The 18,210-nt window shown below is 62.3% G+C and overlaps 3 protein-coding genes across 16 annotated transcripts in view; all 3 read left to right on the top strand.

Annotated features, from left to right (window-relative positions):
* LRRC4B (leucine rich repeat containing 4B) overlaps positions 1–4,286 on the top strand; it is a 41,213-nt gene extending 36,927 nt beyond the window's left edge. For both annotated transcript variants that reach the window (XM_012754156.3, XM_012754155.3), the window contains exon 3: positions 1,622–4,286. In XM_012754156.3, the coding sequence (XP_012609610.2) occupies positions 1,622–3,469 (1,848 nt within the window). In that variant the 3' untranslated portion in view covers positions 3,470–4,286. The remainder of the gene's footprint in view (positions 1–1,621) is intronic.
* A 2,116-nt stretch (positions 4,287–6,402) lies between these two features.
* ASPDH (aspartate dehydrogenase domain containing) lies at positions 6,403–8,639 on the top strand. Of its 3 annotated transcripts, none has more exons than XM_012754188.3 (7): positions 6,403–6,554; positions 6,751–6,895; positions 7,156–7,240; positions 7,342–7,491; positions 7,573–7,793; positions 7,864–8,018; positions 8,432–8,607. In XM_012754188.3, exons 1-7 carry the CDS (start codon positions 6,500–6,502, stop codon positions 8,473–8,475), a joined length of 855 nt encoding a protein of 284 aa, XP_012609642.2. In that variant the 5' UTR covers positions 6,403–6,499; the 3' UTR covers positions 8,476–8,607. The 3 variants fall into 3 exon arrangements, with proteins under 3 accessions (XP_012609642.2, XP_075849364.1, XP_075849363.1); XM_075993248.1 differs by having other exon boundaries at positions 6,428–6,554; positions 7,864–7,980; positions 8,432–8,639; XM_075993249.1 differs by lacking the exon at positions 7,864–8,018 and having other exon boundaries at positions 6,427–6,554; positions 8,432–8,639.
* Positions 8,640–8,934: 295 nt separating this feature from the next.
* On the top strand, positions 8,935–13,244 carry JOSD2 (Josephin domain containing 2). 11 transcript variants are annotated; one of them, XM_075993260.1, is made up of 5 exons: positions 8,935–9,090; positions 9,743–9,902; positions 11,526–11,651; positions 12,458–12,652; positions 13,000–13,244. In XM_075993260.1, exons 2-5 carry the CDS (start codon positions 9,757–9,759, stop codon positions 13,097–13,099), a joined length of 567 nt encoding a protein of 188 aa, XP_075849375.1. In that variant the 5' UTR covers positions 8,935–9,090; positions 9,743–9,756; the 3' UTR covers positions 13,100–13,244. The 11 variants fall into 11 exon arrangements, with proteins under 11 accessions (XP_075849375.1, XP_075849374.1, XP_075849368.1 ...); XM_075993259.1 differs by lacking the exon at positions 13,000–13,244 and adding an exon at positions 12,760–12,979 and having other exon boundaries at positions 8,935–9,132; positions 9,740–9,902; XM_075993253.1 differs by lacking the exon at positions 13,000–13,244 and adding an exon at positions 12,760–12,979 and having other exon boundaries at positions 8,963–9,132.
* Positions 13,245–18,210: the final 4,966 nt, after the last annotated feature.

The following is an 18,210-nucleotide window of genomic DNA, read 5'->3' as shown; positions in this document are numbered from 1 at the left end:
TCCCCAACAGCTGGAGTTTACTACTAAGAACAGCTTGAAGCGTTTCCTTCCAGTCTTTTTTCGGTACATAGATACAGACACCTAATTCTTTGGCTTTTTTTTTTTTGTGTGTGTGTGTGTGTGTTTATTGTTATTATTATTAGTTTCGTGCAGTTGCAATGACATAGGATTCTGTTGGGAGTTCTCCACTGGCACCTTAATGTTGTGACATCCCCCCAAATGCGTCGCTCCTCATCTGTTCCTTCCCCCCAGTACACAGCATCAACTCAGCCTCAAACCTGCGCTCTGACCCTCTGTGCCTGGGAGGGTGCTGTCAGATTCTGCCTCCCAGGCCCCGGCCTGCGCTGCCCCTCCTGTGGTCCCCAGGTCCAGCCCTGTTGAGGTAGGAGGTCAGAGGTCAAGAGCTAGGACTCTGCGACCAGAAGGCCTGGACCCAATCCCAAATCTGCCTTTCCCCTTCTGTGTGACCTTGGGCAAGTCACTGCACCTCTCTGTGCCTAATTCATAATCTCTCATGTGAACGCTTTAAGGCCACACGTGTTTGGCATTCTGATATTAGAAAGGTGATACTGTATATAGCCTGTATTTTACAACATCCTAGGGGTCTTACACCCCTTATCAAACATGGGGGTTTCAAGAGTGAAATGTTTGAATAGTCACATGAGCAGGATCAATACAAGCTTTAAATAGCTACACGTGCATTCTGATCAGGTCTGGCCACCAAACGGGATTTGGTGCCAAAGATGGAAAATCTGGTTTCCAGGACCTTCTGAATTTTGGAATCGTGGGTATTGATAAGCACTTGTAATAAACAGCACCTGTCTCGTAGGGCAGTTTGGAGGATTAAACGAGTTATTACCCATAAAGCATTTAGAGCAGTGTGTGGCAGCAAAGAAGGGTTCGATGCATGTTAGCTCCTGGTGTTAGTGTTTTTAATCTATTTGTTTTATTTTCAGAAATATATACGCAATAAAATGCCAGCATTTTAAACGTAGAGTTGAGGGGGGATCCTGACAGTTGCATGCACCCTAGAACCACCGCCCCAGCAGGGGAGATTTCCATCACCCCAGAAAGTTCTGTCATGCCCCCTCCCGGCCTGCCCCGCGCGGGCAGAACACCTTGAGCGTGGTGCGGCCGGAATCCGTGCACGGGCTCCTGGTGTCCCGAGTCTTTTGCTCAGCACGAAGCCCGAGAGAGTCATCGGGTTGTGAGCAGCAGTGCTTGTTCCTTCTCAAGGCGAGTCACGGTCTTCCACGGTGGGGACGCACCTCGGCGTGTGTGTCTGTCACCCATGTAGGACACTTGGGTGGTTTCCAGTTTGGGCTGTAATGAACAAAACTGCCGTGAGCAGCCGCGGCTAAGCCACTGCGTGGACATCTGCTTTTGTTCCTGCCCAGGAAACACCCACGAGGGAAGGGCCGGGTCGCATGGCACCTCCTGTCCTAACTTTGTAAGAAACCACACACCCCCCCACCCCGTTCTCCAGAGTGGTGGCACCGCCTCACCCCCCACCTGCGAAGCAGGAGCGATCTGTCGCCCCACCCCTCGCAGGGCGTGGTGGCTTCGTGGTTTCCGTCCTTGGTGTTCGCGTTACTGACCCCGTCTCCCCTCCTGCCCCCAGGTGATCCGGACGGACACGTTCAAGCACCTGCGGCACCTGGAGATCCTGCAGCTGAGCAAGAACCTGGTGCGCAAGATCGAGGTGGGCGCCTTCAACGGGCTGCCCAGCCTCAACACGCTGGAGCTGTTCGACAACCGGCTGACGACGGTGCCCACGCAGGCCTTCGAGTACCTGTCCAAGCTGCGGGAGCTCTGGCTGCGCAACAACCCCATCGAGAGCATCCCCTCCTACGCCTTCAACCGAGTGCCCTCGCTGCGGCGCCTCGACCTGGGCGAGCTCAAGCGGCTGGAGTACATCTCGGAGGCGGCCTTCGAGGGGCTGGTCAACCTGCGCTACCTCAACCTGGGCATGTGCAACCTCAAGGACATCCCCAACCTGACGGCCCTGGTGCGCCTGGAGGAGCTGGAGCTGTCGGGCAACCGGCTGGACCTGATCCGCCCGGGCTCCTTCCAGGGCCTGACCAGCCTGCGCAAGCTGTGGCTCATGCACGCCCAGGTGGCCACCATCGAGCGCAACGCCTTCGACGACCTCAAGTCGCTGGAGGAGCTCAACCTGTCCCACAACAACCTGATGTCGCTGCCCCACGACCTCTTCACGCCCCTGCACCGCCTCGAGCGGGTCCACCTCAACCACAACCCCTGGCACTGCAACTGCGACGTGCTCTGGCTCAGCTGGTGGCTCAAGGAGACTGTGCCCAGCAACACGACGTGCTGCGCCCGCTGCCACGCGCCCGCTGGCCTCAAGGGCCGCTACATCGGCGAGCTGGACCAGTCGCACTTCACATGCTACGCGCCCGTCATCGTGGAGCCGCCCACGGACCTCAACGTCACCGAGGGCATGGCCGCCGAGCTCAAGTGCCGCACGGGCACCTCCATGACCTCGGTCAACTGGCTGACGCCCAATGGCACCCTCATGACCCACGGCTCCTACCGTGTGCGCATCTCTGTCCTGCATGATGGCACGCTCAACTTCACCAACGTCACCGTGCAGGACACGGGCCAGTACACGTGCATGGTGACGAACTCGGCCGGCAACACCACCGCCTCAGCCACGCTCAACGTCTCAGCCGTGGACCCCGTGGCGGCGGGGGGCTCTGGTGGCGGCGGGGGCAGCCCTGGGGGCAGCGGTGGCATCGGAGGGGGCAGTGGTGGCTACACCTACTTCACCACGGTGACGGTGGAGACCCTGGAGACGCAGACTGGAGAGGAGGCCGCGCAGCCTCGGGGGACGGAGAAGGTCCCGCCGGGGCCCACGACCGACGGCGTCTGGGGTGGGGGCCGGCCCGGGGAGGCGGCGGCCGGCCCGGCCTCGTCATCCACCACGGCGCCCGCCCCACGCTCCTCGCGGCCCACGGAGAAGGCGTTCACGGTGCCCATCACGGACGTGACGGAGAACGCCCTCAAGGACCTGGACGACGTCATGAAGACCACCAAGATCATCATCGGCTGCTTCGTGGCCATCACGTTCATGGCCGCCGTGATGCTCGTGGCCTTCTACAAGCTGCGCAAGCAGCACCAGCTCCACAAGCACCACGGGCCCACGCGCACCGTGGAGATCATCAACGTGGAGGACGAGCTGCCCGCCGCCTCCGCCGTGTCCGTGGCCGCCGCGGCCGCCGCGGCCGGTGGGGGCGGCGTCGGTGGGGACAGCCACCTAGCCCTGCCCGCCCTGGAGCGCGACCACCTCAACCACCACCACTACGTGGCAGCCGCCTTCAAGGCGCACTACAGCAGCAACCCCAGCGGCGGGGGCTGCGGGGGCAAGGGCCCGCCCGGCCTCAACTCCATCCACGAACCTCTGCTCTTCAAGAGCGGCTCCAAGGAGAACGTGCAAGAGACGCAGATCTGAGGCCGGCGGGGACGGGTGGGGGTTGGCGAGGGGCTCCGAGACCCGCCACGCCAGAGCCCACCGGGGCACGCCCGACTGGGACCCCTCCCCACTGCCCAGCCCACCCCGGGACCAAACGGGGAAGGTGGGGAAAGGCGGCGTCCAGCCCCACCCGGGGCTCAGACCCCCGCCAGGACAGGGCGGGGCTCCAGGAGTGGAGTGTCCGCGGTTCCAGCCTCGCCCCCACCCATCCTGGTGACGGGAGGGGACCCGGGATTCAGGAGAAGTGGCCCCAGCCCTCCACATTTCCTCCTCGCTCTCCCGACCAACCAAGCGTCCCGCCCGCCACCTTCCAGGGGAGAGAGGAGCTTTTTGAGGGGTACCCTTTCCCCTCACCCCACCACCCTCCTTTTACGGTTCATTTTTTGCAGTTTGACGCCTGTCCCTCCCTCCCACTCCTCCAGCCCCGAAACCGAAGAGACACGTGTCGCCCACTCCCAGCCTGTCCCCGCTGGGGGGCAGCCTGACCGCCCGCCCCCCCTGCCCCACGGACTCTTTTGATACCACTGAAGGGAGGTTTGCGTCAACGACTACCTGCTCTGTAATTACTTTAAAAAAAAAACACGGAAAAAGTAAAAAAAATATTTTTTTTGGTCATGAAAGCATGGAGGAGAGAGAACGAAGTGAATGTGGGAGGGAGGCGACAGGAGAGGCTGGAAACAGGCTTCCCAGGCCCCGTCACGGGAGTCACCTCTGGGGCGGTCCTAGGCCCTGGGCCTTCACCCCGGACACCCCAGAGAGGGGTCTGCATGGGGACACCCCGCCTCGCCTGCTCCCTGTATTAGCTCCCTCGGGCGGGGCCACAGCCGGTGCCCGGTGGGGGCTTAGAGCACCAGGGACCCCCTCTGACAGTTCTGGAGGTGGCAAGTCCAAGATCAAGGTGCCAGCGGGGCCCCGCCCCCTCTGAAGCCTGGACAGAGGCCCCTTCCTTGCCTCTTCCGGCTGCTGGTGGCCCCAGACGGCTCTGGCTTGTGGCAGCCTGTCCCTGGTCTTCCCAGGGCCCGCGCCCTGTGTCCCCACGCCTCTTCCCTGTGTGTGTGCCCGCCCGTGTCCAGCTTCCCCTCTCGCAAGGCCCCGGTCACTCGGGACCAGGAGACGCCCCCACCCAGCATAACCTCAACTCGGTCCTCGCAAATGCCCACTCTCAGGTGCTGGAGGCCAGGACTTCCACAAAGCTCTTTCTGGGTGGCACAGTTCAGCCCACAACAGGGCCCACACCAGTGTCCGTCTCCACGGCACGCCCACTCGGGGCTGCTCCGGGAGGCCCGATGCGGGTGGGCTGAGGAGGAGGCTGGAGCCGCGGCAGCCTGGGCCCGCGGGGCTGGGGCGGCACTTCCGGCTTGTTTAATGCTCGCTCAGGAGGGATGGTGGGGTCCAGCCTGGAAGGAGGGGTGCCACAGTGCCACCCGGGAGGACAGGGACAGAGAGAGCCTGGGGAGGCGCCGACAGGAGCCAGCAAGCAGGCCGGACGGCGTGATGTCTCTAGGGGGTCGAGGTGCCTGAGTTTCAGCCTCCAGAGGGCTGGCGCGGGCCAGGGCTGCCATCTCGTGCAGGCTGGGGACACGGTGACGGAAGCAGCGGGAGTGGTTATGGTGCCTTCCCGCACTGAGGAGGGGCGGCCCAGGCAGACAGCACCGAGGACACACAGGCCCGGGCTGGGGCAGACCAGGCTCCACGCCCCTGCTCCTTCACGGACACAGCAGCTCTGGGCACTGTGGGGACACTCCAGCCCCCAAAGAGTCGACAACAGTCAAAGGGAGGGGGGGAAGGCAGCGAGCCCTGCTCCCCCGCCATGAGTGGCTGATAGGGGTCCGTGTGCCTGTCAGCATCTTCTCTCTCCCCCACCCGCTCCTGGCTCTTGAAGCAAATGCCTCCCTTATCAGCAGTGGCAGCCTCCGGTGGCCACCGTGTCTGGGGTCTGGCCCTCTATCTCGGTCCATCCCGTCTAGCCCGGTGCCACCCCCCACACACATGCTCCCTTTTCATGCTCTTTCTCTCCAGTCTCTTCCAGTGCCGATCCTGGTTGCCATGGTAACACTGCAGCGGGTACCAGGTGGTGGCTGGGGGCAGGGAGTTGGCACTGCAGCAGCCTCTGCCATTTCCGATGCCAGGCACCCGCCAGGCGCAGTGGCTGAGACTCGTTCCGGGGGCACTCGGACTCCCCAGGCCTTGAGGCTACTCTTTGGCTGATACAAGTTGGGGAGAGGGAAGAAAGGACATGGGAGTGAGAACACGACATGGGGGAGGGGGGACGAGTGGCATCATGGCCGAGGGGGAGGAGAGGTGGGAAGTCAAGGTGAACTGAAGGTTCAGAGATGGGGGTGGGGGCGGCAGGTTCCGGTTGAAGGCTGAGGGATGTGAGAAGGGGACCCCGTCTATGGGGCCGGGGGAGACTGGACCCACAGAGGCGAGGGGACAGCTAAGATAAGCCGAACTCAAGCGTCTGTTTCCTTCCGGGAGAGAAGGGGGCATGAGCAGGCAGAAACCTCCTTCAGACCTTGGCCACCTGAGGACAAAAATGGGGGGCAGGGAGGACCCGGGAGCAAGGGGACAGAGCCCAGAGTCCCTGTCACCATCTCCTCTTCCCACCCCAAGCAGGATGTAGTTTCCATGACAACCTGGCCGGCCAGAAAGGGGGGCAGGGGACTGCAGAGGAAATTTTCCACATCAGCGGGAAGGGAGGAGGGTGTGTCGCAGAGAAAGGAACAGCCCTGGGGAAAGCAGGGGTTAGGGGGAATGCAGGGTCCCTGGAACCCCAAATCACCACGCTTGCTGCCCCCAGCCCTGGCAAACGTGGAGAGAATGCAGAAAAGGATCTTCACCCGCCTCCATCCCCGCAAACCCACCCCCACATCTCTGGGCCGCTGGGGAAAGAGGGAGGTTGAACTCAAGGGTCAAACGTCCAAAGAGCAGTGACTGCCCAGGCCTTGTGCAGGGGACAGCGAGCAGCCAAGGGAGCTCCGGCCGCAGCCACCAACCAGACTCAGGGGCATGGCCCTCGACAGGGTCCCACGGAGGGTGGGAGTGGTAGGCTACGGCCGCCTTGGTGAGTCCCTGGCCATCTTGGGCCTCCTTCCCCAGGCCCCGTCCTAAAGCCCCCCAAACCTCTCTGCCCTCCACAAACACACCTTTCATCTGTCTTTATCTGCGCCCCTGGCTGTGTCTCTGGCTCTGCTTACCGGGCCCCGGGTCTCCGCCCCCCTCTCTCTGGGTCTCTAGCCCCCTCCTTTCCCTCTCCCCAGGACAGTCCCTCGTCTCCCACCTGCTAGCTCAGGGACCGGAACTGGGCCTAGAACTTGTTTTTGTCTGGAATCGGGATCCAGGACGAATGGCAGGGAGCGTGCCCCCCTCCCTACAGCTCCACAACCTTGCTGCCCTTGGAGAAAGGTCAGTGACTTTGCCATAGGAGAGTGGGGCTCCCTGAAGCTCCCGTTCTGGCCTCCCTTAGCTGCTGTGTGATCTCAGGCAAGTCCCTCACCCTCTCTGGGCCTTAGTTCACACAAACGTGAAATGGGAGAAGCCCATTCATCTCATTTCCCCTCCCAGGCCAGGGTGAAGACTGGCAGGCCTCCACAGACTCTGAGAGAACCTTGGGGGGGAGAGCTAATACCTCTCCAAGGACCTCCCCCATCTCTCTCCTCTCCCAGGCACCCCGATCTTGTGGTAGAAGTGGCCCATCCCAAAATAATCCATGAATTTGGGGCACAAATCCTGCACCATGCCAATCTCCTGGTAAGCCCCACCCCAAGCCATATCACAGGCCCTACCCCTTCTGTCACGACCCCATCACCCACCCTAAAGTGGTGATCCCTCTCCACCTTTGTCCACCCCAGGTGGGGTCCCCCTCAGCCCTAGCTGACCAGACCACAGAGCAGCAGCTCCTGGAGGCCTCGCACCACTGGGACCACGCCGTGTTTGTGGCCCGAGGGGCCTTGTGGGGCACTGAGGACATCACCAGGTTGGATGCAGCCGGGGGCCTCCAGGTGAGGGCGTGCTGGGCTCCTCAGGAACCTCGGGGATCCTGCAAAAACCCCGTTGCCCCTGACCCTGGCTCTTGCTTCCAGAGCCTTCGTGTCACCATGGCCACACACCCCGATGGCTTCCGGCTGGAGGGACCCCTGGCTGCAGCCCAAAGCACTGGGCCTCGCACTGTGCTCTATGAAGGCCCTGTCCGTGGGCTCTGCCCCTTTGCCCCCCGAAACTCCAACACCATGGCAGCCGCTGCCCTGGCTGCCCGAAGCCTAGGCTTTGACCGCGTGATTGGGGTGCTTGTGGCCGATCGCAGGTGAGCAGAGCCGAGCAGGGAGGTGGGCTGGGTCCAGGCTAACCAGGCTAACTGCCCCTGCTTGCCCCAGCCTCACAGACATGCACGTGGTGGATGTGGAGCTGAGAGGACCCCCAGGCCCCACTGGCCGAAGCTTTGCTGTGCACACCCACAGAGAGAACCCTGCCGAGCCAGGCGCCGTCACGGGGTCCGCCACTGTCACAGCCTTCTGGCGCAGCCTCCTGAGTGCGGCCAGGCCCCTCCCCAGTGCTAGTGGCCCCTCTCCCCCAGCCCTGGGCTCTTGTGCTCTGCAGAGCTTGGGATCTTGGGCTCTGTCTGCAGTTCTGATTCTGTCTTTGTTGATCTTTATTTCTGAATCACCTTAACCTGTTTACTCCACGAATTCGAATCTTTGTATTGTCTATGTCTCTATTTCTGTCCATGTCCCCGCTCTCTCTGTGCCCCCTCTCTCTGGGCCTCTACCTCTGCATGTGTGTTTGTCTGTCTGTCCACCCCTAGTCTATGTCTTTATCTCTCTGGGTCTCTGTCTCTCTCTCTCTAGGTTTTCCTCCATCCCCACCTTGACCTGTCCCTCCCTCCCATCACTATCTCTCCCTCTCCCACTGTCTCAGTCTCTCTTCCCCGTCTCTCCCTCGCAGGCTGCTGCCAGCTCCCCTCCAGGCCTGGGATCCACCTCTGCTGAGAAGCCTCCCGCCTGAGACGACGTCCTCATCCGATTTACCTTCCCACCACCACCGTCCCACTCCTGTCCTGGCCTCACTTTCCCGGGATCTCCCTCCTGTCTCAGTAAAGATCACAGATTCTTCGCCCTGCACCGTCTGGCGTCTCTAGTCCCTTGTTTCCCTCCTGTGACGTCACGCCGCGTCTGCACTTAGTACATGACGCCATCTCAGGGGACGAGCACACACGGGAGCAAATTATCAGGAAGCTATCGCGAGAGCCTACCCACTACATTTCCCAGAATCCTCTGAGCAGCAGTGGGAGTGTAGTATGCGAAGGGGCGGGCCTCTGGGGCATATTTCCGGGCTTTGCAGCGGGGACCGACGGAAGTTGTAGTCCTACGTTTTCTATGGGCGACAGCGGACTTCCGGGCTACGAGGCCCGCTTGTTCCGTGTGGGGCAAGCGACCTGCGGGGGCCCCCGGGAGTCGTAGTCCGGCACGCGGGGACCGCCGGGAGCTGTAGTCCGCCCCGCCTGCCCAGTCAGCGCGGTGCTGCCCGCCCCGCACTCGGAGCCAGAGCCGACGCCCAGGGGGATGCGGAAGCCCCTGGCTCGGGGGAGCGGAGAGGCAGGCGGGGTGAGGGGCGTTGCCTGGCGAAGGGCGAGCGCTGTGGCTGGGGTACGGGTCTCGGGGAAAGGGCTCTCTTACTTGGTGTCGGGGGAGGGGGCCTAGTTGCCAGGTGATAGGAAGAGGGGATCCTGTTGCCTAGTGACTGGGGAGGGGGTCCTGTTGCCAGGTGACAAGAGGAGAGAACCTTGCTGTTTAATGGCAGGAGAAGGGGAGTCTTCTGTTGCTAGGAGACCAGAAGAGACCCTGTTACCTAGAGACAGAAGAGTATTGTTTTTGCTAGGTAATCAGAAGAGAGACTTTGTTACCTAGTGGGTTGGGGTCCTCTGTTGCTCAGTAACCAGAGAGGGATCCTAGGGACAGGGGAGGAGGGTTCCTCTGTTTCTAGGTGACCATAATAGGTACCCTTTTACTTAGAGATGTGGAGGGGGGGTTCTCTGTTGCTAGGTGAGCAGAAGAGAGAGCGTTTTACCTAGGAATAGGGAATGACGGTACCTCTGTTGCCAGGAGACAGCACAGGAAATAGGATCAGGGACCCAGTGTCCTCCCAGACTTCTCCGAGCCCCCACCTCAATGGCATTGCCCCAAGGGGCCTGCTGGGAGGTTGGGCCTCAAGATCCTGGGCCCCTGAGTACCTTCTCCCCCTCCCAACCCCCAGCAGGAGCCAAGGACGGCATGTCCCAGGCCCCAGGAGCACAGCCGAGCCAGCCCTCTGTGTACCACGAACGGCAACGCCTGGAGCTGTGTGCCGTCCACGCCCTCAACAACGTTCTGCAGCAGCAGCTCTTTAGCCAGGAGGCTGCCGATGAGATCTGCAAGAGGTTACTGTCACCCACCTTACCTCCTGGAGCAGCAGGGCTCCGAGAGGCAGAGCAACCCACCTGGGTCTCACAGCAGAGCCTGGGGCTTCTTCTGCCTGCTCCCTGCCTGAGCCGGACCCTGGGGCTCAGACTGACATGTTGCCCCCTCTATCTGCCTATCCCAGCCAAGGCCTCCCTTTCTTATCTGGGCCTTGTCACAGCCTTCCAGCTGCTGGTGTTTCCCCTCCAGAGTGTCCTGCACAGGGCCTGAGAGCCAATCCTGTCCTGTCCCCAGCCCCTCCTCCCGATATCATGGCCCGGCAAGCCTGGCTCCCTCCGCCTCTGCAGCTCTCACTGCTCTGCTCACACCAGACCTCTCTCTAGTCCCCGAATGGGCCCTGCTGTGAGGCCTCTGGGCATTTGCACAGGCTCTTCTTTCATCTGGCATGGTGTGCTCCTCTTGGCAGCCTGGAATGTGCCTCCTCACTATTCCAGATTTCAAACATCTCTTCTTTATACTCTTTGCCTCACTCCCTCTTCTCTGGCTGCACAGCCCTGGCCCCAGCCCAGGCCCAATCCTCCCCTGCCTGGACTCCCCACCTCGCCTTCTGCACCCTGCCAGTCAGTGGCCCTCGAGGGAGGGATCGTCCCACACCCAGACATAACCCTAACTCCCTCCCCCGGCTCCCAGCCTCCTGGGGCCCCGTCGCCTGCTCAGACAGAGGCCAGCCCCTCAGAGTGATCAATATGGGATTTATTCATCTCTGTCACTCACAACAAGGATCTGGCAACTCTCACGCCAAGGCTGTGCTGGAGGCCCAGAGACAGTCAGATATGAGCCCTGTCCTTGGGAAGGCGAGGGAAACACACACACAGAAAAATAACACACACTCTTCCCTCCCCCGCCCCACTCTGCCAACCAAAGGCCCAGGTGGGACAGAGGTACAGTTGCTCAAGGAGGCAGGGCCCAGAGAGGCAAGTGGTGACAGGTGGGCCTCCTGGGCTGGGGGAAGAGTTGGAGGAAAGGCTGGGAGGCAGGCACAGGGGACATGGCCGGGGGCAAGTGGCCAGAAAGGGAGGGGCTGAGGCTCAGAGGCCAGCAGGGCCTTGTGGGGCTCTGTCCGGGGGGTGATGGGGTGCCAGGGAGGGACAAGGGGAACAGGGTGTTAAGACAGGGTTGGTCATCATTGAGTGGCTCAGTGCACAGGGGAGCCAGGGAGGGCCCCAGACCCAGCCTGGGGCTCTGGAGACCCCTCCCAGGGCAAATGACATCTGAGGTGGGTCTTGAATGACAGAGGAAGGGATTGAGCATGACGAGAAAGACCAAGGGACAGGGACTTTGTCTAGGGGCACTGGGGAGCTGTGGTCGGGTTGAGGGGACAGCTCCAGGCTGAGGTGGGGGAATAGGGTGGAGGGGGAGGCTTGGGGAGGGTCCAAGTGCAAGAAGATGAAGCCTGAGCTGGGGCCTTGGGGACAGGGTCAGAGTCAGGGCAGGAGCGACAGGACTTGGGCTGATGAGTTACGGGTTGAAGAGGGAAGAGTCAAAGCCTGGGGTAACTGGTGGACCCTGGCACCCCCTGCTTTGTGGGAAGGGCAAGGCCTTTCCAAGCATCCCCAACTCAGTCTCTGGCCACCCCCCTCCAGGTTGGCTCCAGACTCCCGGCTGAACCCCCATCGCAGCCTCCTGGGCACCGGCAACTATGACGTCAATGTGATCATGGCCGCCCTGCAGGGGCTGGGCCTGGCCGCCGTGTGGTGGGACAGGAGGAGGTAGGCCCCAGAGTGCCGGGTCACATGCTGGGCTGGGCATGGGGGGTGCAGGGCACCGGGGAGGGTGGGGACAGGAGGAGGTCTACATGGGTGGGTGGAGGCTGGCAGCCTGATGGCCAGTATGTGGGTGAGCAGGTGACCACCTGGGATGGGGCGCGATGACGGATGGAGGTTGGTAGCTGGACCAATGAGAGGACAGCCAGTGGGGCAGTTGGCCACGTTGGGGGAGGGGGTGTGAGTGGCGGGTGGTCAAGTGGTTCAACGATGGACATTTGGTGGGCAGGGGAGAGCAAACGTTAGGGCCTGCTGGATGGATGGAGAGAAGTTGTGACAGGTGGCAGTGGGTAAGGGCTGGACAGATGGGGGAGCGGGGAGGAGGCAGTGGTGGCGGGCGGGCGGCTGGCTGGCGGGGGTGGGGTGGTGTTTGGGTGAACAGTCAATGGGCAGGGGCTGGTGGCGGTTGTGAGGTGGCTGGCCAGGGTGGGGGGTGTGTAAGGTATGGTCGGTGGTGAGCTGTGAATCGTAGGCGGTGCGGGGAGGTTGGGGGGCCAGCTGGGTAATGGGGGGCCGCAGCTGGGTGAAGAGCAGTTAAGGCATTGGGCAGGGGCTGGATAGACGGGCTGATGGTGGCGGTGAGGGGCGATGGGGTCTTGTGGGTGAACGGAAGGGAAGCGGGGACAGGGGGCGCTGGCTAAGGAGTGTCCTTGGCGGGGCTCAGCCTGGGCCCCACACACTCCAGAACACTCTGGGAGGAGCAGTCCCCAACCACGGCCCGACCCTCACTCACCCCTGCCCTCTCGCCACAGGCCCCTGTCCCAGCTGGCCCTGCCCCAGGTGCTGGGGCTGATCCTGAACCTGCCCTCACCCGTGTCGCTGGGGCTGCTGTCCCTGCCACTGCGCCGGCGGCACTGGGTGGCTCTGCGCCAGGTGGACGGCGTCTACTACAACCTGGACTCCAAGCTTCGGGCGCCCGAGGCCCTGGGGGACGAGGACGGCGTCAGGTGAGCCAGGCAGAGGCTGCTCCGAGGCCGCGGCTCGCAGGAGCTCCACTCCCAGAAGGCAGCAGCGAGGCTGGCCCGGCCTCAGTGTCCCCGTCTCTCCTGCCCAGGGCCTTCCTGGCGGCTGCGCTGGCCCAGGGCCTGTGTGAGGTGCTGGCCCGGCCTCAGTGTCCCCGTCTCTCCTGCCCAGGGCCTTCCTGGCGGCTGCGCTGGCCCAGGGCCTGTGTGAGGTGCTGGCCTGGCCTCAGTGTCCCCGTCTCTCCTGCCCAGGGCCTTCCTGGCGGCTGCGCTAGCCCAGGGCCTGTGTGAGGTGCTGGCCCGGCCTCAGTGTCCCCGTCTCTCCTGCCCAGGGCCTTCCTGGCGGCTGCGCTGGCCCAGGGCCTGTGTGAGGTGCTGCTGGTGGTGACCAAGGAGGTGGAGGAGAAGGGCTGCTGGCTGCGGACAGACTGACCCCACGGCTGACGGTCGCCACTGCCCAGTCGGGCTCTGAGTGCCAGGGAAGGGGGCTGCGCTTCATGGACCCTGAGGGGCCCCGGCCCCCCCACGCCCCCGCCCCAGTGCCGCTGCTGCCTCAATAAATCTGATTTGCTCGGGCCTGGCCTGGTGTGACCGACCCAGCGCGGGGCCCTTTGGTTCAGAGCCCAGAGCCAGCCCGCCCTGGCGCCGATCCCTGCTCCCTGCCGCCTCCGGCCAGTCACTCACCACTCCAGGCCTCAGTTTCCTCATCTGGGCATAGGAGAAAACAGCACAAGCCCTGCCCATGTGAGGCCCATGTTCTGCGGCAGGAGAGAGACCAGGACAAACCAACTGGCACCACTGGTGTGTCGTTCGGTGGGACAAGCACTAAGCAGGCGGCAGGGGCTTACTTCTTGACTCTGTTCGTCTCCATTGATTGGTAGGTGGCAGAACAGTGGCCCCAGAGATGCCCCTGTCCCCATCCCCAGAGCCCGTGAATGCGTTAGGTCACTCGGCCAAGGGGAAGTGAAGGCGCAGGTGGAACTGAGGCTGCCAGTCAGCTGCCCTTGAGACAGGCCGCTGTCCTGGACCCCCTGGGGGAGGGGGAGTTCCAATGTCATCACAAGGGTCCTTAAGTTGGAAGGCAGAGGCAGCCCTGGAGCCCTTCATGGACTTAGAGAATAAATGTGGGTTTGAACCCACAGAGCTTGCGGCTATGAGTTACAGCAGCCAACATCGATGAACGCAGGGTTGTTGCAAGTGACTCGGGGTGCTGGCCCCTCGGGGAAGGTGTCCTTTCAACAGAGATTGAAGGTGACAGGGCCACGGGGAGGCACAGCACAGCCCCGCAGGGGAGGCAGGTTACGGGGGGACCAGGGGCTGCTGGCACAGGGCCTACAGGGCCACCGAGGTCCACAGTGAGGACTTGGCTTTGACTCTGGCTGGGCCAGAGCCCTCAGGGGTTGTGAGCAGAGGAGGGGACCTCAACTAAATGTCTTCACTGCACATTCGCATGGTCTCACTCTTGGGCCTCCTGCTGTGTCCCTGGTCCCTCGCCCCATCCAAGTCCCTCCTCTGGGCCTGGCTGGTGCTGAGGGATGCCCGGGGCTGGGGCTGCACTCCCGTCCCGGGGTCCTGTGAGGCACTGCAAGCCCAGAAGATGGTGAAGGTGCCCAGAGGCAGGCAGGTCATGTAAAATGGCCCAGGGACAAGACTGGCCATGGAAGGCTGAGGAGGGCTGTCCCGAAGGCTGGCGGGTGGGCAGTGTTTTCCAGGACTGGAAATCGCTCTGTGTGAGACCTGGAATGTTCTGGGTGGTTACTTGCGGAGGTGAGGAGAGATGAGGGTGGGTCCTGGCTAGAACCCACCCAGGCAGGACACCCGGGGGCAGGCCAGCTCAGGGTGCAGAAAGACCCCTCTGGGGCTGTGGAGACAGACAGGGTGGAGACCAGAGGAGGCTAGAAGGACAGTCCAGAGCGGAGAGGAGGAGACTTGAGCCAGATCCTGAGTGACTTGAGCCAGTGACAGAGAGCTGGGAGGACAGCCTGAGCCTGGGGCCCTGGGGCGGGGAGGGGAGGGAGTGAAGAGGGTGCCCAGGGTCTGACGGAACCTGGGGGCCCCCATTAGGTGTGGGGCAGAAGTGGGGGACTTGGTGGCACAGGAAGCCAGGGATGTGGGAGGGCAGGAAGGTCCCGGCTTGGGGACACAGCCCTGGGTGGGATCGGCTCCAGCAGAGTTCGCCCCAGGACCAGAGGAGCGAGGGACACCCTGGCGCCCGAAGCAGGGCGGGGAGCCACCACAGGACGGGACGCTCTCGTAAAAGCCCTGGTGATGCAGGGACCGGGGCGTGGCGGGTTCTGGTTTGCCAGTTTCCCCAGAGGTCAAAGGGCAGGTTGTAAAGTGAAAAGCCAAACAGCACAGGAGGGGAAAACTGCTGGGGTGCGCGGACACCCCAACTCGGAGCGGCCCCACCCAGCCCTACCCAGGCCCCCGAGTCTCCTTCCCGCCCAGTGTCCTCCCTCTGGGCCTCTCGTCTTGCCCTCTGTCCGCACTAGGTCTCCTTCCATCTGCATCTCACTGTCTCTCTTGCTGGGTCCCTATCTCTGCCTTCCCGTCTGTCTCCCACTATCTCTGTCTGTCTCGAGAAGCCTCTGACTCCCCAGCTCCTTTTATCTCTCTAAGCGTCTCTGCTCAACTGTCTCTTGTCCCCTATCTCTCTGTGTCTCTCACCTCCCCGCCCTGTGCCTGTCGCCTGTCCCATTGTCCCAGACAGCCTGGCGGGTCTCCCTGAGTGTTTCCATTCTTGGCCTGAGTGGCAGGCGGGGCTGTGGCCTCCCCAGGTGCGTCGGCTGTGGCCAAATAAGGTCTGGGTGAGGAGCACGGGGAGGGGGGCACGGATTGAGCACTTACTGTTTGCCCTTTATAGTGCACAAGACCCCATGCATCCTCAGTGGCCCCCTCCCCGCCTGCGGCCCCCACCTCTCAGAGGGGCTCCTTGGCACTCAGAGGGCTGCCCCTTGCCTTGGGGTGCCAGGCAGGCCCGTCCCAGAGCTGGCAGGACTCCTGGGGGTCCCCAGTGGCCTGTTGGGGGCACCCCACGCAGAGTCCCAGGGGCCTTTCAGCACAGCCAGGCTGAGGGAGGGGAGGGGAGGGGAGGGGCTGTGGTCACGTGGCAGGTGCTGGGCAGGTGGGGGGTGACAGCTGTCCCCACACACCCCCATCCCTGGTGCTGACAGCTGAGGCCCGATTTAGCGCACAAAGCCCGGGTCTGGCCACATAAGGCAATGAGGGGAACAGTCCCACCCCCAGGGCACCCCTTAAATTGTGCGGTTGGGCCCAGGGGGCGGCCGCCGCGGATGCCAGGTGAGAGGGGCCGCTCCTTCCTCGATGTCCCCACAGTGGCTGTGGCCGTACCTCTGTCTCAGGCCCTTCCCTTTCCCTCTGTCTCTCTCCCCTGTGCTGTCTCTCTCTCTCTGTCTCTCTCTCTCTCTGTCTCTCTCTCTCTGTCTCTCTCTCTGTCTCTCTCTCTCTCTGTCTCTCTCTCTCTGTCTCTCTCTCTCTCTCTGTCTAGTGGGGGAGGGGTGGGAGGACAGACCCAAGAGGAAACTCCCTATTTCTGAGCCTCTGTCCTTTGTCTCTTTCTCTCCCTCTCCTTCTCCTCCACCCGTCTCTGTTCCTCTCTGTCTCTTTCTCCCTCTTTCCATCTCTGTCTCTCCCTGACTCTCTCTGTCCCTGTTTCTCTGTCTCTGTCATCTCTCTGCCCCCCTCTCTCTCTGTGTCTCTGTCTCCCCACCCCAATTGCCTCCCTGTCTCTCAGTCCCTCTCGGACTCTCTCTGCCCTCCCTCCCCGTGTCTCCCTCGCTGTCTCTGTCTGTCTCTCGACTCCCCCTCTCTCCGCCGTCGGGACGAAGCCCTGCCCGGCCTGTGCCCGCCCCGCCACGCTGAATAAAGCTGTTCTGTTCTCACCTCTCCCTCCTGAGCCTCCTTCTTTCCTTCCTCACTCCTCTGCCTCTCAGCTGTTGCCCCCAGCCCGTCCTGGGGCGGGAGGGGTGACCCCGGGGTGGATGGGGACGGGACCCCGGGGTGGGGGGGGCCTCCCTTCCAGTCTCAGCAAGACACAGGCCCAGAGACGCGGGAGGGACAGAGAGACAGGTGCGGAGCAAGAACCAGGGACGGGGACAGAGAGAGAGAGGACCTGAGCAAGGGAGGCCGAGAGGGACAAAGATGAGGTGGGGCCACAAACACGGAGACAGGAGAGGACAGCGGGTCACAGAGACACGGACAGTGAGAGACTCAGAGAGCCCAGCAGCGCCGCCCACCCCCGCCCCCACAGGGGACAAGGGCCAGGCCAGGCCGTGCAGGCCCAGGACAAGGAGCCCTTGTCGCCATCCAGGGGCAGCTGGGGACGGCCAGGGGGAGGGGCCGTGGGGGAGGGGCCAGGAGGCCTGGCCCGAAGTCCCCCCCCAGACTCCCCCGCTTCTGGCCTCCCCTCCCGGTCTCTGCCTGCTCCAGCCTACTTTCTGCTCTGCTGGGGAAAGGGACAGGCATTTATAGAGCACTTGCTGTATGCACCTGAAATGTCTCTCTTCACCTCTCTTCATACCCTTCCACCTTGCCTGTCCCTTCCTCTGTGCCCTCTGCTGGTTCTTCCTGTGCTTCCGGCTCCTGGAGGAAATGGGCATTTATTAAGTACCTAATGTTTGGCAGGCAATTTCCATACACTGTCTCTGTGCCTTCTACCCTTGTTGCTTTCCTGTCCCTTCCACCCTGGTTTCTTTTTCCTTCTGATTTGCCTTGTCTCTCTTGGAAAGGACATGGGCATCTATTGAGCACCTGCTGTGTGCCATCAGATTTACAAACACTGTCTCCAGTCTTACTACACTCCCACCCCCACAATTTCCTTTCTTTCCTCTCTGCCAGTTCCCTCTCCTTTCTGACCACCTGCTGTCTCCTAGAGGAGGGAACGGGCATATTTTGAGCACCTACTGTGTTCCAGGCACTTTCCTTACCTTCTGTCCTCTCCTCACACCCTATTCCTCCCCTGCCCCTCTGTCCTCTCCTTGTCTTTCTGGGCTCTCTGCCCTCTTCCCAGGGAAGGAATGCATTGAGCACTTCTGGTATGCCAAGCGACCCTGTCTTTCTCTCCTCTTGCCCTCCAGTCTGCGCCGCCCTGTGGTCGCTGCTGGCCTCTGCTTCCGCTCCCTGCCAGGGACGGAAAGGGGCATTTATTGAGCGCCTATTGTGTGTCAGTTCTCACCCACCCCACTTTGCTTCTTTCTGTCCCCTCATCCCTGATTTGTCCTTTCTGTTCCACCTGCTCTTTCTTGGGGAAGAAAACAAGCAATTATACAGCATCTACTGTATGCTGGGCAATTAACATCCCACCTCACCTCCTCTTGCCTCTTTCTCTCTGCCCCTCTTGCTCTGCCAGCTTGTCCCTCCCTCTGTCCTCTGGGTCCTCTTCTGGGGAAGGACACAGGCACGTGCCGGGCACCACATGGCCCACAGTTTGCCTGCCTGGCCCTCCCTGTGTCCCTCTCCCCTGCCAGACTGTGGCGTTGTCGCCCCCTCCCTCTGCTCCTCCAGCCCTGTGGAGACCTCCTCCG

The sequence above is a fragment of the Microcebus murinus genome, chromosome 16 (genome assembly GCF_040939455.1).
Source record: "Microcebus murinus isolate Inina chromosome 16, M.murinus_Inina_mat1.0, whole genome shotgun sequence".
NCBI lineage: Eukaryota > Metazoa > Chordata > Mammalia > Primates > Cheirogaleidae > Microcebus > Microcebus murinus.
The sequence above is the reverse complement of the archived record's forward strand: the minus strand, read 5'-3'. Positions and strand labels throughout refer to the sequence as shown.